This window comes from Lynx canadensis, chromosome C2 (genome assembly GCF_007474595.2).
Source record: "Lynx canadensis isolate LIC74 chromosome C2, mLynCan4.pri.v2, whole genome shotgun sequence".
Lineage (NCBI taxonomy): Eukaryota > Metazoa > Chordata > Mammalia > Carnivora > Felidae > Lynx > Lynx canadensis.
Genome location: NC_044311.2, coordinates 90,070,500 through 90,091,296, shown reverse-complemented (window position 1 = coordinate 90,091,296; position 20,797 = coordinate 90,070,500). Strand labels below are relative to the sequence as shown.

General features: G+C 48.2%; 1 protein-coding gene across 1 annotated transcript in view; it reads right to left on the bottom strand.

The window, feature by feature from the left end:
• ADCY5 (adenylate cyclase 5) overlaps window positions 1–20,797 on the bottom strand; it is a 105,847-nt gene that overhangs the window by 49,933 nt on the left and 35,117 nt on the right. The window contains exons 2-3 of the mRNA XM_030328747.1: window positions 8,513–8,662; window positions 5,145–5,266 (exon numbers count right to left, since the gene is read on the bottom strand). Of these exons, the coding sequence (XP_030184607.1) occupies window positions 5,145–5,266; window positions 8,513–8,662 (272 nt within the window). The remainder of the gene's footprint in view (window positions 1–5,144; window positions 5,267–8,512; window positions 8,663–20,797) is intronic.

The window sequence follows — 20,797 nt, the reverse complement described above, 5'->3', positions numbered from 1 at the left end:
GGAGAAGGGAAAGGAGGGGAAGTGAGTGAGAAGAGGGCAGCCTTCCCCACACCACCCCCCCAACACACACAACCCTGCTGTGCAGGGATGGGCATTACCTCAATTTCACCCCTGGGTTAGCAGCTCTTCCGGCCAGGCCCGTGAGAATGAGGCTGTGATTCGAGCCAATGAGCCAAGACCCCCATACTTCATCCAGGACCCCTCCCAAGGTCCAAACAGACGGGGCCAGGTGAGGAGTGTGTTACCTCAGCTGAGGACCAGTGCCCCAGGGAGGAGTTGGCACAGACGGCAGTCTGGAATGCTCTGTGTTCCTCCCACCATCTACAACCTTTAAAACCTAAGGGCTCCAACATAAGGACAGGTCATTCAGGCGTGGAGCTGTCTTCATTCAATAGCGACCCTTAATGGAAGTGGGGAATCCTTCAGTGCTCTTCAGAATCCTTCAGGTGCTCCCTGGCTCCTGAAACATTTGGGGTATTGGTCACCTGACCTTGACTCTTGCCTGGTAGCCTGCTTCACCTCCATAGGAGGAACAGTCTATAGCTACTGCCTGGGTGGGGGGCCTGGCCAGGGACACCCCCATAAGGAGTGAGTCTTAGGGCCCCGTCTTACAGGCTCTGTTCCTTTGTGGCTTCTATCATGACAGAATAATTGAGCAGTAAGTTTTGTAACATCGATAGCCTTCAAGAATGCAAAGCCCTACCCCCATTCCTCATGTGATACGTTCCCACATTACTAATTAATCCATTGTGTAGTGCATGTCTTCCTGAAAGGAAAGTGAGCCTGCCAATATCAGAGAGGGGGTCCCTCTCAGTTCCCACTGCAATCCCTGCCTCATAGCTAAGGGTCTGTGAGTGCAGTTGGTGGTCTCCACCCATGGAAGCAGAGGAAAACATCCACTGAATGAATGAGTAAGGGGACACCACTATTCCCCTTTACAGATGCGGAAACTGAGGCTCAGGTTAGGTGACTCATCCAAGTTCCCGCAGCTATTAAGTGGCAGAGCAGGGTGTGACCCAGGCTGTTCAACACAGACACTCATCTTGCTTCACAACGGTGACCTCTTGGCGAGGGCAACCTGGTGGCACATGAGCTCTGACAACATCTGTACACTTACTGTGACCCACGGGGATGTGCCTTCCCCTGCCGTGAGCTTCTAGGGCTGGCCCCTTCCTCCACCCTCACTGTCTCTCCTCCAAGGCAGAGCACTGGGACCCCCCAGCCCAGGGCTGTCTCTGCTGGCATGTGCTGGAGGCCCAGGATGGCACAGCCCCCCTCTGCTGGCTGCAGGAGAGGCAGGCATCTGGGGAGAGGACAGTGAGGAGGGCTCTCAAGCCACAGGTCTGACACCCAGCAAGGGCCCCAGCCCCACCGACCAGTCCAGCTAGAGGGGTTAACACATCTCCATCCGTCACCACATGAAAGACGGGAGAGGCTGGGGGCTCCAGGGAAGGGGTCTCCAAGGGTCCTTGGCCTCTGGTCCACCTCAATGCATAGCCAGCACCAAAGCACCTGACAGCCTCCTGGCAATCCCAGGAGCGACTTTTGTGTTGGGGGCCAGGAAAGGGTGAGGCCACAGAGCGCGTTGGGGGCCTGTTGTCACCCCTTCCTGCCCAGGCTAAACTCTCCCCACCCATTAGTCTCTTCCCCTTCCGTAGATCCAGGCCCAGCCTGTCACACCGCAGGGTTGATTTATTTTTCTTGTGGCCTTGCTCTCGGAGGGGCTAGAGGGCAGCACGTCGTCACCCTTTTAAATATTACCACTCCGCAGAGAATTGACAAGCGTGACTCCTCACCCCTCCACTCTCCAGCTAGAGAATCCCCAGGCCTTTCTTTGTTGATAGGAGCACGATAATAATCATAATAGCAGTACCAACAATAATAAATGTTCCCAATTACTGAACACATGTCCTGTGCCAGACGCTGCACTAAGTGCTTTCCTCACACGATTTCATTTGCTTTTCACAACCCTACGAGGTAAGTATTCTTCCTGCCCTATCATGTAGATGAGGAGACTGACGTTCACAGCATCAGTACCTATAACTTGCCCTGGTCACATGGCCACGAACAGCAGAGCTCGGGTGACTCGCAGGGCTGCCTGACCCCACGCCTAATCACTGTGCCATGAGCCCAGCCCCAAAGTGCCCTTCTACACTATGATGTCACCCCTCCACCTACTACTCAACCCCCAATCTGAGTCAAAGGTTCAACCCAAAAGAGACACCAAGTGTGCAATGTGTTTCCATCAAGAGCTGCAGCCAGGGTTGCTAATGGAACAAGAAACAGGGCTCCCGCGAGGTATTTGCATATGATTGCTTGTGGCTGGCCTCGGATGTGTACCAGCCACAACTAGCCTGGCAATTTCAGAGTCAGAATTATGTCTGTCCCTATAAAAAGGGCAGCATCTTGATTTGTCTCTCCTTTTATCTCTTTCCTGCTTGCTGTCATTGATCCTCTGCACGTCCTAAAACAGAAATACCCTCGTTGTGGCTGCAGGTCTGATTCTTGCCACATGGACACTGACGCTCCAGCCACTTTGTGATTAGAGTACTATTCTTTTTTTATTTCAATGTTTACTTATTTTTGAGAGAGAGAAAGACAGTGTATACACATGTGAGAGTGGGGGAGGGGCAGAGGGAGAGGGGACAGAGCATCTGAAATGGGCTCTGCACTGACAGCAGTGAGCCTGATGCGGGGCTTGAGCTCACAAGCTGTGAGATCATGACCTGAACCAAAGCTGGACACGCAACCGACCGAACCACACAGGCGTCCCTAGAGTACTAGTCTTTTACCCATCCAAAGTCAAGCCTCTGTGGGAGTGGAAGGGTGAGGGCGATGTCACCCCAGGGGTGGGCCACTCTTTGTGGTGGTGGAAGAGGCGTGAGTCAGCCCCTCTGACCAAACCCCCTTGCTGGAGGGATAGGGGCCCAAAGCCACTGAGAGGAGGAGATGAGTGGGCAAGGTGCTGGGCAGAGATGCAGAGGTGGCCGGATGTGTTAACCAAGTCAGGCTGAGAATCTATGCCTTCAATGCCAAACTGTTTCTGAGCACTAAATTTTCCTCATTCCCTTCGTGTTCTACCTTATATTTGAGTGGAATCTGCCAAAAGCACTGCCACACTGAGAACAGTCAAAGAAAGCACCTTTTGTCCAAGCTGTGTTTGGAAGGACGCCAGGGCCAGTGAGATGGTGAAGACAGGATCAAGAGAGAAAATCCCAGAAACAGGGAGCTCAGGGCTTTATATGTGCTAGAACCACTAGGCAGGTTACTCCTTCCCAACCTGATTTGGGCTTCTGGGATTTGTTCTAATAGGGAAGGCTCTTTCTTTCCATGTCATAGAGTCCCCAGATCTCAGGGGTTTCAATCACACAGGAAAGGCCCATGGTGGGTACACACACACACACACACACACACACACACACACACGCTAGAAGCCAAACCTCCTTCCTCTCTCTCTTCTGAGTCTCCCCTTGGCTTGGGGGCTCCCTGACTCCTTCCCACAAACCCTCATACACACTCCTTTCTCCTAAGCAATATAAAAAACCCCTAGTCAGGCTAGGTAAGAACTCTGATACCAAAAAGTTTCTGGAGACAGTTGTCCTAATTAACCAGCTCTGCGATCTTAGACAAATTAATCTCTGTGCCTCAGTTTCCTATAAAATGGAGATAATAATAGCACCAACCTCTTATATTGTGAGGACTCCGTGAATATAGTGAAGCATTGACCAGTGTGTGAGTTAAAGAAGGCACTATACAAGTTTAACTACTGTTGTTACCAATTATTCCACCTTGTGGGTCAGAGATGGGTGTGAGAAGAAGTGGGAAAACAGTATGTCAGCATGACCTACCAAGTCCTGGGCCCCACTTCTCTCTCTGAGCTTTGGGACACCTCCTGAGCAGACATGGGGGGGACTCGGCCATAGGCAGCCTTCTTCCTGCCGCTGTCTATGCTCTCCCTGCCTGACAGCGGAGCATGGGTGGGCTTCAGGGGGATTGGGGTACCCCCAAAATGGGGACAAAAGTGTTGTTCCGGTACCTTTTTCTCCCAAAGGTTTTGAGTCTGTTTTGGAAGATGGATACAGGACGCGTGGGCAGGAACAACGGTCTTAGATTCTAGGGCACACTTGGGAACTGGACAATTCTGCCTGAACTTCTGACAATTTCTACAGGAAAACACAGTGCCTGCCCCGCCCCCGTGGCCATCAACCTCACCTTGAAAGGACGTATATTTGTGTGTGTGTGTGTGTGTGTGTGTGCATGCACAGTAATTCATACTATCCCATTTAATCCCTTTATGAAAACTCAGCCCAAGCCTCAAAAGGTTCCCTCTACACCAGCCTTGGAAGACTTGTGGGGCCAAGGAAAACCTGCCCAGGGAGAAAGTAACTCTCTCAAAGGCAAACACAGTAGCTCCTTTTCTGGGCATATGGGAGGATTACTGGGCTCTCCAGGAAGCCATGCTGGATGAAGGCCACTGTATCGCTTCATGTCCCCATGGAACTCATAAGCAGATTTTGCACTCTATTAGTCTACATCTGTTTGCACGTCTCTGCTGCCGGCAGCTTCTGTCTAGAGAAGCGGCAAATGTGCAGTAAAAGGGGCATGGGCTTTGGGGCAGGCCAACCTAGATGTACCTCAGCTTTGCCACTCCTCGCTGAGTGACCCTGGGTGAGGGTCTTAGCCATTGCAAGCTAAGTCTCTAAACGAGGGATGCTGATAAGGGTCCCCACTTTGCTGCATGGTCAGGATGATTAGCAATAGATGGGTAATGGCTGGTTCAGCGCCTGACATACACTGGCTTAGAAGGCATGGAAGCTGCTAGATGGTGATGAAGGTTGAGACGATGATGGGGATATGTGGGTCCTAAGTCTGCTTTCTGTCTCCCTTGTTAGGCTAGGAATTTCCCCAACAGCTGGTGTTATTGCTTTCTCCTTTCTCCTCCTTCCTTCTATATCTTCTCCCTGCAACTTCACCTCCAACCTGTAGGGGTATGGTGCGGCCAGGGCGCCCCAGACAACACACACCCCAAAGCCACAGACCACCCTGTTGGGCTGTGCTCCCTTGAAGGGGAGGAGGTAGGGATGTTGTCTCCCTGGGGGATCAGTCCTTCCACCCCCAGCCTCACCCCCCAGCCTCATTCCTACCTCACGTTGTCATGTTTCTGGATGTAAATCTTATGGAACATCATATCCTCCTGCTTGGCATTGATGTCTGCTTTCATCTCCATGGCAACATGACGGGGCAGGACAGACAGCAGGAGCCGCTCCTGGGGAGGGAAGCACATGCTTTTGTCATAGCTCCTTCCACCTGCCTGGGTCCCCACCTGCAAAATCCTAGAAAACCTCTCAGGTCACCTGAAATCCACGGAGCTAACACCTGTGTGGGGGTGGGGCTAGAGTCATGCCCCCAGGGCTACTTGAATCCTGTCTCCCTGGGCAACCTCCTGGTTTTTCTGTGCACATACTTGGGGAAGAGCCCTCCTGGTGAACCTGTAGTACTGAGCCCCCTGGCATACTGGATGTCACCTGAGACTCCATGTGACCTCGTGCAAATTACTGAACCTCTCTGAGCCTCAGGTTCCTCATCTATAAATAGGGATGAGGTTGTTGAGAGCATTAAATGAGATGCATTCAATTAGTCATCAAATATTTACTGAGCACCTATCATGCTGGGTGCCAGGAGTTATAACTGTGAGTGAGACAGGCAAGGTTCCTCCTTCACAAAGCTCCCAGTCTCATGGGGGTGTGGGGTACTCTGCGGCACTGAGCAGGGGTACCTGACCCGGGCTGGGGAGAATGGGGTGGCCAGAGAAGGCTTCGCAGGGACCAGAAGGAGAAGGTTCAAGTGCTCCATTTCTACACAGGGGAGAGTAACCCAGAAGAGAGGGGAAATCACGCTGACTGACAAACTGAGAGAAGAGGTGGGAAAGAAGCAGGGAGAGGGGCCAGGGCCACACAGTGGAGGGGAGGGTCATGTGGGGCCCCGATAGGGTCTGGACTTGGCCTCCCTTCTGCGTCCTCCTCCCAGGCCCTCAGCTGTGGAGCTGAGCACGACACAGCAGCATCCTCGGGGGTATCTCATTGCATGCTCCCAGCACGCCCTGCATTGAAATCTGTGCTCTGCTCCAAACACAGAGAACCACGGGAAGCTTCCCAAGCTGCTGGTGGTGTTTTCTTGCCTTTGCACACAATCTCCTCAGCTAGACTCACCATCCTCACATATGGCTGGTAGCCCTCCTTCAGGCTTCCCCCCTTCCTGGCTCTGGCAGCAGCACCCCCTCACCACCCAGGGCCTTACTGCAGAATCCCTGATCACTTGGGGTTTTGGTAATTTGTTAACAGGGTCTCCCTGTAGCAATGAGATACCCCGAGGATGGGGCTGTGTTGTGCTCAGCTCCACAGCTGACGGCCTGCGTGCGGCCTGGAAAACACTGTTAATCTAGCGAGGGTGCTCTCTGTGGGTTAGCTTGGTCTCCCTGAGCACCAGTGGACATGGCCACTGAAGGCCACCTCCTATTTACTGAACTCTCAGTAAATGGTTACTGGTGACAAAAACAAAATAAAGAGCAATTCTGTGGAAATCCAAGACAGCTGGGAGAGAGTGTGCTACATACGGTTTATATCCATGAAAGATCTTCCTACAACTATAACCACTTCTGGGCTGAGGGTCAGGAAGGTGGGGGGGGCGTTGGGGAACAGTTCTGAGTCCCATTATCAGGTGGCACCGAGGAGTGTTCCCAAGGACCCAAGGGTGGGGGAAGGCCCGAGAGCCACAAGGCTCTGGCTGGGTGAGGAGTACCCGCCCCCAGTAAGTACGCCTCTCCTCCCTGGTATCTTGGCTCAGAACATGGTAAAGCAAATAGATTTTCTCTCCCAAATCCCTGTGGATTTGCTGGAATGTCCAGCCTGTCCAGGGCTAGTGGAAGTAAACGGTGATGAGCTATAAAATGTTCTTTTTACTGGAGAAGGGACAAGGTCCAGGAGTGAGAAGGGACACTCCCTAACACAAAAAGGGACGGATCTCTGGCAAGAGATGCCAGAGCCTGGAACTGGGATGAGAGAGGGGGCCGCTGAGGAGCGTAGGGGCCTTCAGTAGGTTGCAGAAGTGCAGCAAGCATGTCAGACAAAGACAGTGGGAGGACTCAGGGACACTGCTGAGCAAGGGTCTCATTCAAGAGCTGGACCAGGAGTTCAGACAGGGCCAAAAGAATGCCTGGGGCAGGCCAGGCCGCCGACTGGACAGCATGAGCTGGGGACCTGGCAGGACACAACAGCCACAGCGGCAGGGCTGGACAGGAAGCAGGGATAGGCAGCGACTCGCGGGGGCGGGGAGGAATGGTGCCAGAGCGTCACCCCCTTGCTCAGCCATCCAGATATGGCCAGCCCGTGCCATTAACTCCTCAGGATGCATCCAGATGGAGTCAGAGACCCTCTCACACTGTGGTCAAAGGGCACTTGGGACGTCCACAGCACACGCTCTGTGCCAGCGAGGAGGGTGCAGGGGACTACCGATGTCTAGGCCTTTGTCTCCCTTATCCCCAAGCTAGAAGGCAGCAGGACTCCATTCAGCTTGCTGGGTAGGCACAAACATAAGAAGAGAGGAGAACCTGCTTTGGAGTAACCTCATCTCTAACAACTACAACTGGTACAAGTCTAGTGGGGGCCCCCGTCACCCTGCTGACCTGCCCACACACTCCCCTGGGGTCACATGGTCCCATCTCCGGAGCTCCTGCCTGAGAGCTATTCAGCTCCATTGTGGCCCAGGGTCCCCAGACCTCATCTGGTTCACACGCAGGAGACGACACGATGGTCCTGAACCCCAAACAGGATGCCAGGCAGCCAGGAGGGGAACGCTGACCAGCCCTCAGTCCTTGCCCTGCCCTTACCCAAGAGAGCACACAGGGGCAGGACACCCTGCCCCAGTGCTCACTCGGAAAAGTCCTGCAAGTCTCTGGCCCACGTGAGTGGCTTACTTCCCTCCCAAAAGTTCTCTGAGGATGAGGTTTAGGGTGAGACAATCATCATCCTTTCTCTGAACCAACCAAACCCCAGAACTCAGCACAGAGGACGTGCCTGGCGAGGGTGTCCCAGGGGTTGACAGCTCTCCCTTCTCTCCTCTCTCATGGGGGAGCACCTGAATCCCAGGTGGGAATGCTGATGCAGACGCTCCTTCACCTCATCAGCACTGGGGACAGGTGGAGGGTGCTTTTCTGTGCCCAGGGCCTGGGCAGCCTGGCTTCTTTGCAGTCCACAGGGGAACACTGAGGAGGCAGTGGGCAAGGGCTGGGGTAGAGTTCTTTCTCCAAAGTCTCCCTAGAGCATGCCCACAGAGCCAGAAATGCTAGGCTCCCTCCAGGGAAAACATTCCCCTCTGGCTGGGTCCCTGCCCAGAAGACAGGGCAGGGCAGCTACAAGGAGCTGAGCTGGGGGTGGGGGTGGCGGGCAGCTGGGCTAAGGCAGGTCCTGGGCCTGTGCTCCCTGTAGCCACGAAAGGACAAGAGGGCCCTACTCACCTGTTGCTGGTTCTCCCGTTGTGAGTGGAGCCGTGCCTGGATGCACTCCCGGGTTTCCTGGAAGGCCTGTCTCTGAGAGACCTCAGCTGGGTAGTGGGTGCAGACACCCACGATGTTGGTGCAGGAGAAAATGAGGACATTGGAGACAAGCTGCAGAGGGAGAGATGAAGACACTGAGCTCAGGCCTGGAGCTCCAACCAGTCACTGGAGCCCCAACCCTGACCCTCCGGCCCCCAAGCATAGGGCCCCCAGCCTCAACATTAGCAAAAACCACCTAGCCGTGAGCAAACCAATGCCAAGGACACCCACCCATGGCTGACCACAGGGAGTAGCCAAGCATAATAGGTCAGGCTCTCTGACTTCCTCAAAGGCCAAAACTTGGCTGGCCTGTGACAGGTTATGGCCCTAAGGAACCAAGTCTCTGAATAATCATACTGAACGTGTCCATAGCCCCAGAGCTGAAAAGGTTGGGGATACTGGTGATGCTGTGATGGAGCTGTGTATTGTGGGAGGTGGCAGGGGCATTGCAAGGAAGGTTCCATAAGCATTGTGAGATTTCTTTTTTTGAAAGTGCGATAAAGTCCAGGGCAGGACAAAGGGCTACCCTTTGGCAGAGAATCCTTAGCTTATTATTATTTTTATATTAGCTTATTATTCCCCAGGGATCAACTGCGATGAAGCACGCACTTGCTGGCTACCCATGAGATACCCAGCACTGTGCTAAATCCCCTGGGAAATGAGAGACGGATAAGGTCCCCAGCCAGTAGGGATCAGTGGCAATAGCTGGTCTCATCTCCTCTTCCTCGGCTTCCATTCCTTCTCTGCACCAGCACCACAGCCCTCTGACAACTCCACCATACCAGCTGGAGAGCATCCACCATCACCCTCTGCTCCTCACTAATGCCCTTCTCCGTGCTGACTGAGGTATGTGTGTGGAAAAATACTACTGCCCCTCAGGTTACAGAGACAAGGTTGGAATTCTTTGGAAAGGAACATTTACTGAAAAGTGAAGGGAAAGCAAAACACAACACTACACACCCCACGAAAGCAAGTTTCACAGCACATTTCAGATCCTGGCAATGGTGCTGCTGAGACAAATTTTTTCTTGGTAGGTACAGCTCCTGGGATATCTAGGTAAACTAATCCTGGTCCTGCCCTGGCCTTAGGCCACACAGGACAGAAGCCATGCAGAGATGCTCAGGCTTCTAGGACTCCATCCCTCCCTTGAAAAACTTAATTCTTAGTCTCAACTATAGAAGGGGTAACCCTAATTGGCCCTCAAACCTTCCGTTATAGTTCCAGAAGCCCTCTGGGACTTCAGCTGCCTGGCGGTGACCTGGCAGACAGCCCTCCACACTCTTCTTCCAGGGTCCTCTTTGTCCACTGGATCCTAGAATTCCTGTCCTTGACTCAGGTCTGCATTCCACCTGAAGGCTTTCCCCACCCCAGCTCTGAGGTACTCTGACCTCTACCCAGGGTCCTCAGCCAGCTTAGGCCTGGAGGCCATGTGGGCTCATGCGGGATGTGGTGCCATGTTTCCCTGGAGACATCCTTTATAGTGACTGTCCCAATCCATGAACAGAAAGAGACTCTCTTTCCTGTCTCAAAGTCCTGCTCTCTCCTTGGCTACACAATAAATTCTGGTTTCCTGGCTGAAGGACATTATAAGCTCCCCTCACCCACCTCCTGGATATCTTCCAGATGCTTCCTGGATGTGCCTTCAGGGAAAGGGCAAACTCAGATTACCAGCTCCACCAACTCTTATGTTGACTCACAACTCCTCCAAACCCCATCCCAAACCTATCCAACCTCAGAATCCTACCATTGTCATTTCATGTAAAAACATGGCGGAGAAAAACACAACCTACTTATCACGAGGAAAGAAAACCCCTGCTCTACAGAAGCTTACAATCCAGGTGAAGAGATAAGTGGTCAAGACTGACAAAGAACCAGTGATAGGAAACAGAAACTGCCTCACACTAAGCAAGAGGGAGACGAGGGGAGCATGGGGGGCAGGAGGGCAGAGGAGGGCACACTGGGCCTGGGGTTGGAGGCATAATTGGTGAGTCTGGCAGGCATGGGAAAGGACATCCCTGGAAAGAGTATCCACTAAACTCATGTTTGTGAGGTACTCAGGGTCCTTGAAGAAATAATCCAGGCTTTCTGATCCTGAAGAGAAGTCCATAGAGAGAAGATAGAGCTGGAAAGGCAGACCAGAGCCAGACTGAAGGGGCATCTGAATGTCAGGCTGAGAGGCCTAGCACAATCCTTACAAAATAGGAGCATGAAGGACTAATGAAGGAAACAACAGCAGCATGAGCACATAGCTTCAAGAAGATAACCGGGGGCGCCTGGGTGGCTCGGTCGGTTGAGTGTGTGACTCTTGGCTTTGGCTCAGGTCATGATCTCACAGTTCATGGGCTGAAGTGCAGGGCCTGCTCAGATTCTCTCTCTCCCTCTTTCTCTGTCTGCTCCTGCCACACACATGCTCTCTCTCTCAAATTAAAAAAAAAAAAAAAAAAGAAGATGACGACTCATCAAGGGCAAAAGTAATGCAGGGAGTGGGAGACAGGTCAGGAGGCTGCCACAAAAGCCCAAAGATTTATATGAGGCTGGGGGCCAGGCAAAGCAGAGCTGACTCAGAAGAAGGAGCCCCTAAGACCAAGGGGATAAGGTTCAGGAAGAAATAGACTGTGGCCTACAGTAGTAACCAATGCAAGTGACTCTGAAGGAAAACCCTGAAGACATACCTCTAGGAAGTCACTGGGACCACTGAGAAAGAGATAAGGAAAAAGAAGGAAATGAGGAGATGAAGGCTGAAGGTACGATCTTCAGGGAATGCTGGAGCATGTTCTTCCCTAACTAGAACATTCTCCAGCATGCTCCTTTTTAAAAGGAAAGGAAGGTACCAGACGACTAAAAACAGGAGAAAGGAAAAACTGGGAAGGAGAAGATGAAGAGCTGCCCTCAGACAGGAAATTGCATCATAATAATGCCCCATGGCCAAGTGCGGTTTATCCCAGGAATGGAAGGCTGGTTCAACTTTGAAAAATCAGTGTAGGGTCACCTGGGTAGCTCAATTGGTTGAGCACCCGACTTCGGCTCAGGTCATGATCTCCCAGTTCGTGAGTTCAGGCTCGCTAATGTCAGCTAAGAGGCTGCTTCAGATCCTCTATCCCCCTCCCTGCCCCTCCCCCGTTTGTGCTGTCTCTCAAAAATAAACATTAAAAAACAAAAGAAAAGAAAAATCAATGTAATTCACCATATTAACAGACTAAATAGAAAAAAACGTATAGTTATTTCAGTAGTTACTGAAAAAATATACGGAAAAAATTCAACATCAGTGAACGGTTAAGAAAGAAAAACTCAGAGCACCTGGGTGGCTCACTCAGTTAAGTGTCCAACTTTGGCTCAGGTCATGATCTCACAGTTCATGGGTTCAAGCCCCATGTCAGGCTCTGTGCTGACAACTTGGGAGTCTGGAGCTTGCTTCAGATTCTGTGTTTCCCTCTCTGCCCCTTCCCCACTCGTGCTCTCTCTCTCTCTCACACACACACACTCTCTCTCTCAAAAATAAACATTAAAAAAAAGGAAAAAAAAGAAAAATTTGGATGCCTGGGTGACTCAGTCAGTTAAGCATTCAACTTCAGCCCAGGTCATGATCTCATGGTTCTTAAGTTTGAGCCCCATGTTGGGCTCTGTTCTAACAGCTCAGAGCCTGGAGCCTGCTTCAGATTCTGTCTGTCTGTCTCTCTCTGCAACCCCTCCACTCACACTCTGTCTCTCTCTCTCTCTCAAAAATAAATAATCATTTTTTAAAAAATTAGGAATGGAAGGGACAGTCCTCAATCTGATCAATGGCATATGCAAAAATGTATAGTTAACATCATACTTAATAGTGAAAGACTGAACGTTTCCTGCTAAGACCAGGAACAAAGCAAGACAGTGTCCTTTCATCACTCTTATTCAGCATTGTACTGGAGGTTCTAGACGATGCAATAAGACAGGAAAAAGACAGGAAAAAGGCATACAGATTGGAAAGGAAGAAATAAAACTGTCTATATTTGCAGATGACATGATTGTGTCATGAAAGTCTCCCCCAAATTCTACCAGAATTAATAAGCAAGTTTAAAAATATAAAGATACAAGATCACAGGATACCAGATCAATATATAAAAAGCAACTGCAATACTTGACAAATATTTCCTCCATAATAAAGTCAGTCAATGACTCAGTCTATTAACACACATATACACAACTGGGATAAGGCAGAGACAAGACTTAACCCAGTTGTGATAATTTGCTAAACCCATGCATCGCTTATCTTACCCAGCGGCCTTTCATTTACAAAAGAAAAAATTAATTCAAAAAAAAAGCAACTGCATTTCTATATGCAAGCAATTAACAATCAGACATGGAATCTTTTAAAGTAGCATTTAAATATCACCAAATCTATGAAATATTTATGGATTAACCTAACAAAAAGATGCAAACCTGTTCACTGAAAACTATAAAACACTGATGAAAGAAATCAAAAAGACCTGAATAAATGGAGAGATATACCATGTTTCACATGTTGGAAAATTCAATATTATTCAGATGTCAATTCTCCCCAAAATGATGTATAGCTGCAACACATTCATAATCAACATCCAACAAGATTTTTTTTAGATATTAACAAATTAACAAGCTGAGTTGATAATTTATATGGAAAAGCAAAGCAACTAGAATAGCCAAAATAATTTTGAGAAAGATGTTCTAGTTGGAAGACTCCCACTACTCAATAGCAAGACTTACTATAAAGCTGCAGTAATTAAGGTAGTGCAATACTGGCATAAGGACAGAAATACAGTTCAGTGGAATAAAATTGGGAGTCTATAAATAAACCCTTACATTTATGGTTAGTTGATATTTGACAAGGTATCAAGACAGTTCAGTGGGGGAAAACTACTCCTTTCAGTAAATGATGCTAGGATAACTTGATATCCATATGAAAAATAATGAAGTTGGATCCCCTACCTCACACCATATACAAAATTAACTCAAAGTGGATCAGAGACCTCAATGTAAGAGCTATAGCTATAAAACTCAGAAGAAAACATAAGAGTAAATCCTCATGACCTGGGATTAGACAATGATTTCTTAGTCATGACACCAATAGCACAGATGACAAAAATTTAAAAAAGATCAATTACACTTTGTCAAAATTAAAACCTTTTGCTCTTTAAAAGGCACCATCAAGAAACTAAAAAGACAACGTACCAAATGGAAGAAAATATCTGCAAATCATATATCATACTTTTATTTTTTACAAATATATAAAGACTAAAGACTAAAGAAAGGACAATCTTTTCAACAAATGGTGCCAGAACAATTGGCTATCCATAGGCCTAACTCAAACCTCACAAGATACATAAAAATTTACTCAAAATGGTTCACAGGCTCAAATGCAAATCTGAAACTGTTAAATTTCTACAAGAAAACACAGGACTTCAGGTTAGGTGAAGATTTCTCAGATGCAACAGCAAAATCATGATCCATAAAAGACATGAAATGATAAATTAAAAAATTAGATGTCATCCAAAAAACACTGGTCTTCAAAACACACTGTTAAGATAATGAAAAGACAAGTCACAGACTGGGAGAACTTATTTGTAAATCACATGTCTGATAAGAAGATTTGTACCCAGAATTCATAAAGAACTCTCAAAGTCAACAAGCAGAAAACGACCCACTTTTTAAAAGAGCAAAAGATCTGAATAGACAATTCACAAAATAAGATATAAAGATGGCAAATGAGCACACAGAAAGATGCTCAAAATCATTACCCATTAGGGAAACGCAAATTTTAAAAAAACAATGAGACACTACTAAGCACTATTAGAATGGCTAAAATTAAATTTAAAAAGGAAAAGGAAAAAGAATTGCCACACTGACACTGGTAAGAAAGCAGGGCAACTGCGTTCTCAGACCTTGCTATTAGAAATAAAAAGTAGTAGGGGTGCATGGGTGACTCAGCTGGTTGAGCATCCAACTCCTGATTTCTGTTCAGGGTCATGGGCTCTGTGCAGAGCATGGAGCCTGCCTAAGATTCTCTCTCTCCCTCTTTCTCTCTCTGCCCCTCTCCCCCACTCGTACTCTCTCTATAAAATTAACAAGAGTTGGCATTTCTCATGAAGTATTTCACATACTTGCCATATGACCAACAACCCCACTCCTAGGTATTTGCCCAAATGAAATGAAAAGTTTTGTTCACAAAGAGACCTGTGCAGGAATGTTTATGGAGTATTATTCATCTATAAAATGGAGAGATTTAATGATAACACACAACGTTGATGAGTCTCAAATACATTATGCTGAGTGAAAGAAGCCACACTCAAAAGGTCAGTTGCATGGCATTCTAGAAAAGGCAAAACTGTAGGGACTGAAAACAGACCAGTGGTTGCCAGGGGCTGGAGGGAGAGGATGACTAAAAGGGGCAGCAGGAGGAAATCCTTCTGGGGGATGGAACGGTTCCAGATCTTGATTGTGTTGGCGGTTACACATCTGTATGCCTTTGTCAAATGTCAAACCCACACAACTGTATACCAGAAGGGGTGAATTCTACTGCTTGTAAATTATACTTAAAAATAACAGGAGTAAGATGCAGGAGGGACTAAAAAAAAGAATGGGAAAGCCAGCCAAATAGAGAAAGAGCAGCCTTACCTCTCTGAGGCGAGAAAGAGGGGCCAGAGTCTATTTCGGGACATGACCCCGAAGGTAATTATCAACTGGCCGCTGGAGCATCTCAGTACTAATCCTCCTGGTCTCTCCTGCTGTAATCTGACCCCTCCTGCAGCCAGAAGGCCAGTAGCCACAGACGGTGCAAATCCAGGTAAAATGATGCCCAGTAACCCAATAGGGGTCCAAATGGCTTTGCTCAGCTTAGTGTGTCTCAGTGTTTCTCTCTCTCATTCACTAAACACAAAACGGGGTGAGCAGTTACAGGGTGCTGGGGTGTGGGTCAGGGGTCTTGAGCAAAGTCATTGGGAAGGATGACTGTGGCAATTTCACCCGAAAGTGAAAAAGAGATCGATGTCTGTTACACACACATACACCACTCACCAAAAAAGCAGAAATCTGCTCCCCAGTTCTCACAGGTGCTAATGCTCCTGTGCAGACACTAATGTTATGAATGGAGAGGAGACATAGTAAAATCTAATGGAATTCTGCTTAAAGCCTTCTTCTAGGAAGGAGTTTGTAGCTTAAACCTGATCTCACACCTTGAGCACAAGGGTCCAAATGCTGACTGGCTCTCTTCTCCACTAAAAACAATTTTTCAATTATTGAGCCCCTTGCAGACACAGTAAAAGTATAAACCCTGTCCTTATGTAAAAGAGTTGATTAGTAAATAGGAACAGGTATCATTCACAACAGCAGGGAAGCAAGGCCTAATTAAGGGTTTGTTGGTTTCCCTTGCGTGGACCTCGAGGGATGTATCTAACCACACAGAACATGTGCACACTCGAGTGTTTGTGTGTGTGTGTGCACCTACAGCAGGCAGAGTAATGAGGGGACCTGACAATACAGCAAACCTCAGCCCTGGGATTCGCCTCAGCATCTGCTTTTAAAACAAGCCCAGCAGATGGTTTGGGTCCAGGTGGTCTCAGGACCACACCAGGAGAAACCCCGGGGGAGGGGAATGTTTGGAATTCTAGTCTCTGCGTGGAAACCCAGGGGAGTTGCCTATGAATATTTACAATGCTGGCGGCAGTGGTGGCGGTATTTCTAAAACCCCAGCACTTTCAGAAATCCAATCTCTTTGCTGGCTGCAGGCTGCAGGTTTGATTTGGCCCAGGGTGAAGTTACAGCGCTCCGTGGTTTGCGCAGCGCCTCCTCGCGGAGGCTGACAGAACTCCCCGCAGCAGACCTCCAGCGCTGCAAACACCACCGCCTCTCTGACTTTTCAGGAGGCTCCCTGGATCTGCTGCCATAGGCTTGCTACTCGCCAATCCTGGGGCAGGCGCAAGACAAAGAGGAATGGGGAATGAACACAAGTGAAGGAAATGAGTTGGAGACGAACCCCTGGCAATTTGTTACTTTGCATGGCTTCTGTTCTGGACAAGTCAGTTTGCCTCTTGCACCACGGTTCTCAGGGTGTATCTGCTGTTGGCGGCAGTGGCAGAGGTAAGGATCAGAACACCCCAAGGAACCAGATTTGGTGATGGGGGGAACGAGATGTTCAGTTAAATGTGAAATTTCAAATAAAAAATAAAAAAAATTAGTATAAGTATGTCCCATGCAATATTTGGAACATACTTACACTAAAAAATTATTTATCTGAAATTCAAATGTAACCAGGTATCCATATTTACCTGGCAATCCGATGAGGGAGGCTTTTTAAACCTGCCCTCCCCCAGCTCTGACAACCCCCTCCCCCTTGGCAGGGTCTCAGCACCTACTCCACCCTACTCCTTCTTCCAGATCGTCCTCCACCCTCTGTGGTTCCTGCACAGACCACAGTGCTTTCTCTTCACATTGAAGTCTGAAATCTTCTCAATTAAGTGCGAGCCAAAGCTGGGATTTGATTTTCCAAATCCACCCATCTGGCTGCAAGGAGCCAGACCCACTCTGGGCCCCTGGGGGCCGAGGACCAGCTCTCCACTGCTCTAGGTATTAGGCAGGGAAGAAAGGTCCTCTTTTGGGACCCCAGCCCCAAGGATAGGCATAGCCCCTCCTGTTCTAGCCCTTTTTTCTATTTGCAACCACACAAAACTAGCAACCAAATGAGCCCAAAATCAAAGGAGCTGACAAGACTGACAAGAGCCCCTTCCGCCTGCCCCAGATTTCATTTGTTCTACACGGTGGTGCTGGGAAGCTCGGGGGACCTCGGTGGAATCCTATTATGATATAAAATACAATAAATCAAGGAAGGATCATCTTAAATTATATACTCTTGGAAGTCCTATCAGCACAGTTCCGTGTATACTGCACCATGCTCAATGAGGTGTTAAATGGCTTTTTAACAATATTACATATTTTTAACTTTTTAAAAAATCATAGTGACACCTCTTAGAAATTTGTTCCCTACAAAGACTGCTGTATGCTTTTTTGGTGAGCAAAGCCGCATTATCTCCGCTTGGGGGCTTTTGTGATGAGGTCTTCTTTTGTGGAGGTAGCTTGTCTATCTCAGTGGCTCTGAGCTAAAAGGACCAGACTCTCTGCTGTCTTCATTCCCATAGGGTCCTGCCCAGAAGGCAGCCCCCACCCCCTTCTTCGTCCAGAGAGAGTCTAGTGGCTCAGGACTTATCATTTTCTCCTGCTCTGAAATGCACTATCTCAGAGAGCCCTATCTACCTTTACACCATGGTGCCTCCTGCTCAAAAGCCTGCCATGACTCCCTATTACCAGTAAGACAAAGCCTCAATCTCTGTGCTGGCATTAGGCCTCTACAAGCCTCACTACAAGGCACACCTCCCTTCTCATCTCCTACTTCAATCATACGGGCTACTGTCTCTGGGAAACACCAACCTATAATATGACTTTAAAAGTATAATGCTGGGGTGCCTGGGTGGCTCAGTCGGTTAAGCATCTGACTTCGGCTCAGGTCATGATCTCACAACTTGTGGGTTCAAGCCCCACATCAGGCTCTGTGCTGACAGCTCAGAGCCTGGAGCCTGCTTTAGATTCTGTGTCTCCCTGTCTCTCTGCCCCTCTCCTGCTTTTGCTCTCTCTCAAAAATAAGTAAACATTAAAAAGTTTTTTAAAAGTATAATGTTTACTTAGTACAATATCACTGTTACTAAAAGCAGGGCATGAAATATTAACAAATCAATAATTAACATCTGCTTAACACATTTTCAAGAAAGACGAGATAGACCAAAATGTGAAGAAAGACCATTATCTAGGAATGACATTTACAACATTAAAACACTTTGCGCACATACTATCTCACTGCATCTTCATCACATCCTTCCAGGATAAGCAAGCCAGGTGGTATCACCCCTCTTTTGCTAATGAGGACACCAAGGTTCGAGGCAAGGAGTCCTGTCTGCACTACCCAGCACGGCAGCAGCCGAGCTAAACCACAGATTCTCATTCCAAGTGCAGAGCTCATCCTGTTCTACTGTACTAAGCTGTTATTTATCCCAACCTAATTTAGGTCCATTTTTGCTTTATTCTATTTAATAAAGAGACACTCGACTTTCTTTCACTCTCATCCTAGGTGCCCCAGGCCTTCCTCATAGATCCTGGTCACATAAAATGGTGCTGATTAGGGACCTGCTCCCGGCTACCGCCTCCAAAGCTCTTTCCAAGGAACCTCCTCTGTGGGTGAGAAAGGCCCACACTGTGCCTTGGGGAGGCCACGCCTGTTTCTAGCACAGTTTCCCTTAATTACTTTTTCATTGAGATATAATTTTTATACCATAAAATTCACCCTTTGAAAGTATATAATTCAGTAGTTTTTAGTGTATGTTCAAGGTTGTGCAACCTTCACCACTAATTCCAGAGCATTTCAACATCTCAAAAAGAAATCCCACGCCCATTAATCACTGCTTATTTCCCATCTGCACCCCCACCCCCAAGCTCCTGTCAACTACTAATTTACTTTCTGTCTCGATGGATTTGCCTGTGCTGGACATTTCATATAAACAGAATCTCATAATAGCTAGTTATTGTCTAGCTATTTTCTTGTCTAGCTATTGTCACTCAGCATAATACTTTCAGGATCCATCTCTGTTGTGGCATGTATCAGTTCTTCAGTCTTTCATCGCCAAATACTATTCCGTAGTATGGCTATGCTACATTTTACTTATCCATGAGTTACGGACATATGGGTTGTGTCGGTTGTGTCGCTATGAATGTTCATGTGCAAAGCTTTTGCACAGACGTATGTTTTCAGTTCTCTTGGGTATATACCTAGGAGTGGAATTGCTAGATGTTTTGGAATGAATGTTTGTGTCCCCTCGCCCCCAAATTCCTACGTTAAAATCTTCACCTCCAATGAGATGGCATTAGGAGGTGGGGCTTTGGGGAGGCGATCAGGTCACGAGGGTGGGATTAGTGAATGGGATTCGTGTCCTTATAAAAGAGATCTCGGGGAGTTCTAACTCCCCTTCCACCATGTGAGGACACAGTGAGAAGACAGCCATCTACAAGGCAGAAGTGGGTTCTCACCAGACACTGAATCTGTTGGTGCCTTGAACTTGGACTTGATAATGTCTAGAAATGTGAGAAATACATGTTTGTTGTCTAAGTCACCCAGCTTGTGGTATTTAGTTATGGCACCCTGAATGGACTGAGATGCTGGGTCACATGGTAACTCTATGCTTAACATTTTGAGGAACTGTCCAACTGTTTTCCAAAGTGGCAGTACCATTTTCTACTCCAACCAGAAGTATGTAAGGGCTCTGATTCCTCACACCCTCCCCAGCACTTGTTTTTATCCATCTTTTTGATGATAGCCATCCAGTGGGAGTAAGGGGGTATCTCATTGTGGCTTTGATTCCCTTAAATTTAAAAAAAAATTTTTTTTAATGTTTATTTATTTTTGAGACAGGGAGAGACAGCATGAACGGGGGAGGGTCAGAGAGAGGGAGACACAGAATCTGAATCAGGCTCCAGGCTCTGAGCTGTCAGCACAGAGCCCAACGCGGGGCTCGAACTCACGGACCGTGAGATCATGACCTGAGCCGAAGTCGGATGCCTAACCGACTGAGCCACCCAGGTGCCCCTGATTCCCTTAAATTTTAAAGCAAATGGTGACAATAACAAGGGAGATAGTGTATTCTATCTAACTTGAATAGCTCTACCTGTAGAGAGAAATGGCCACACTGTATACTTTATTTTTGTCATCTTGGTTACTCATTCCTAGGAAGACCCCATGACTCTGTATATACATTCAAAAGAAAAACAACAGCTTTCACAGAATAGTACTCACTTGAATGGGATATCCTCTTAATTCACTCAACAAACACTGAGCACCCAGTGCAGAGCATCGTGCTGGGGGTCTGGGAAAGCTCAGCCCTGGCCACCTGGCCCCTGCACCCAAGGACTGCAAGTCTGGTGATAGAGTCAGGCATTTTCAACTCCAAGTTAGCTTCACAAACACTCAGTTTGCAAAAAAAATATGCCAGAGGAGAGAAAAGTCTTAATATATGAAGTGTTTTCTAAATGAACAAGAATTGGGGCGCCTGGGTGGCGCAGTCGGTTAAGCGTCCGACTTCAGCCAGGTCACGATCTCGCGGTCTGTGAGTTCGAGCCCCGCGTCAGGCTCTGGGCTGATGGCTCAGAGCCTGGAGCCTG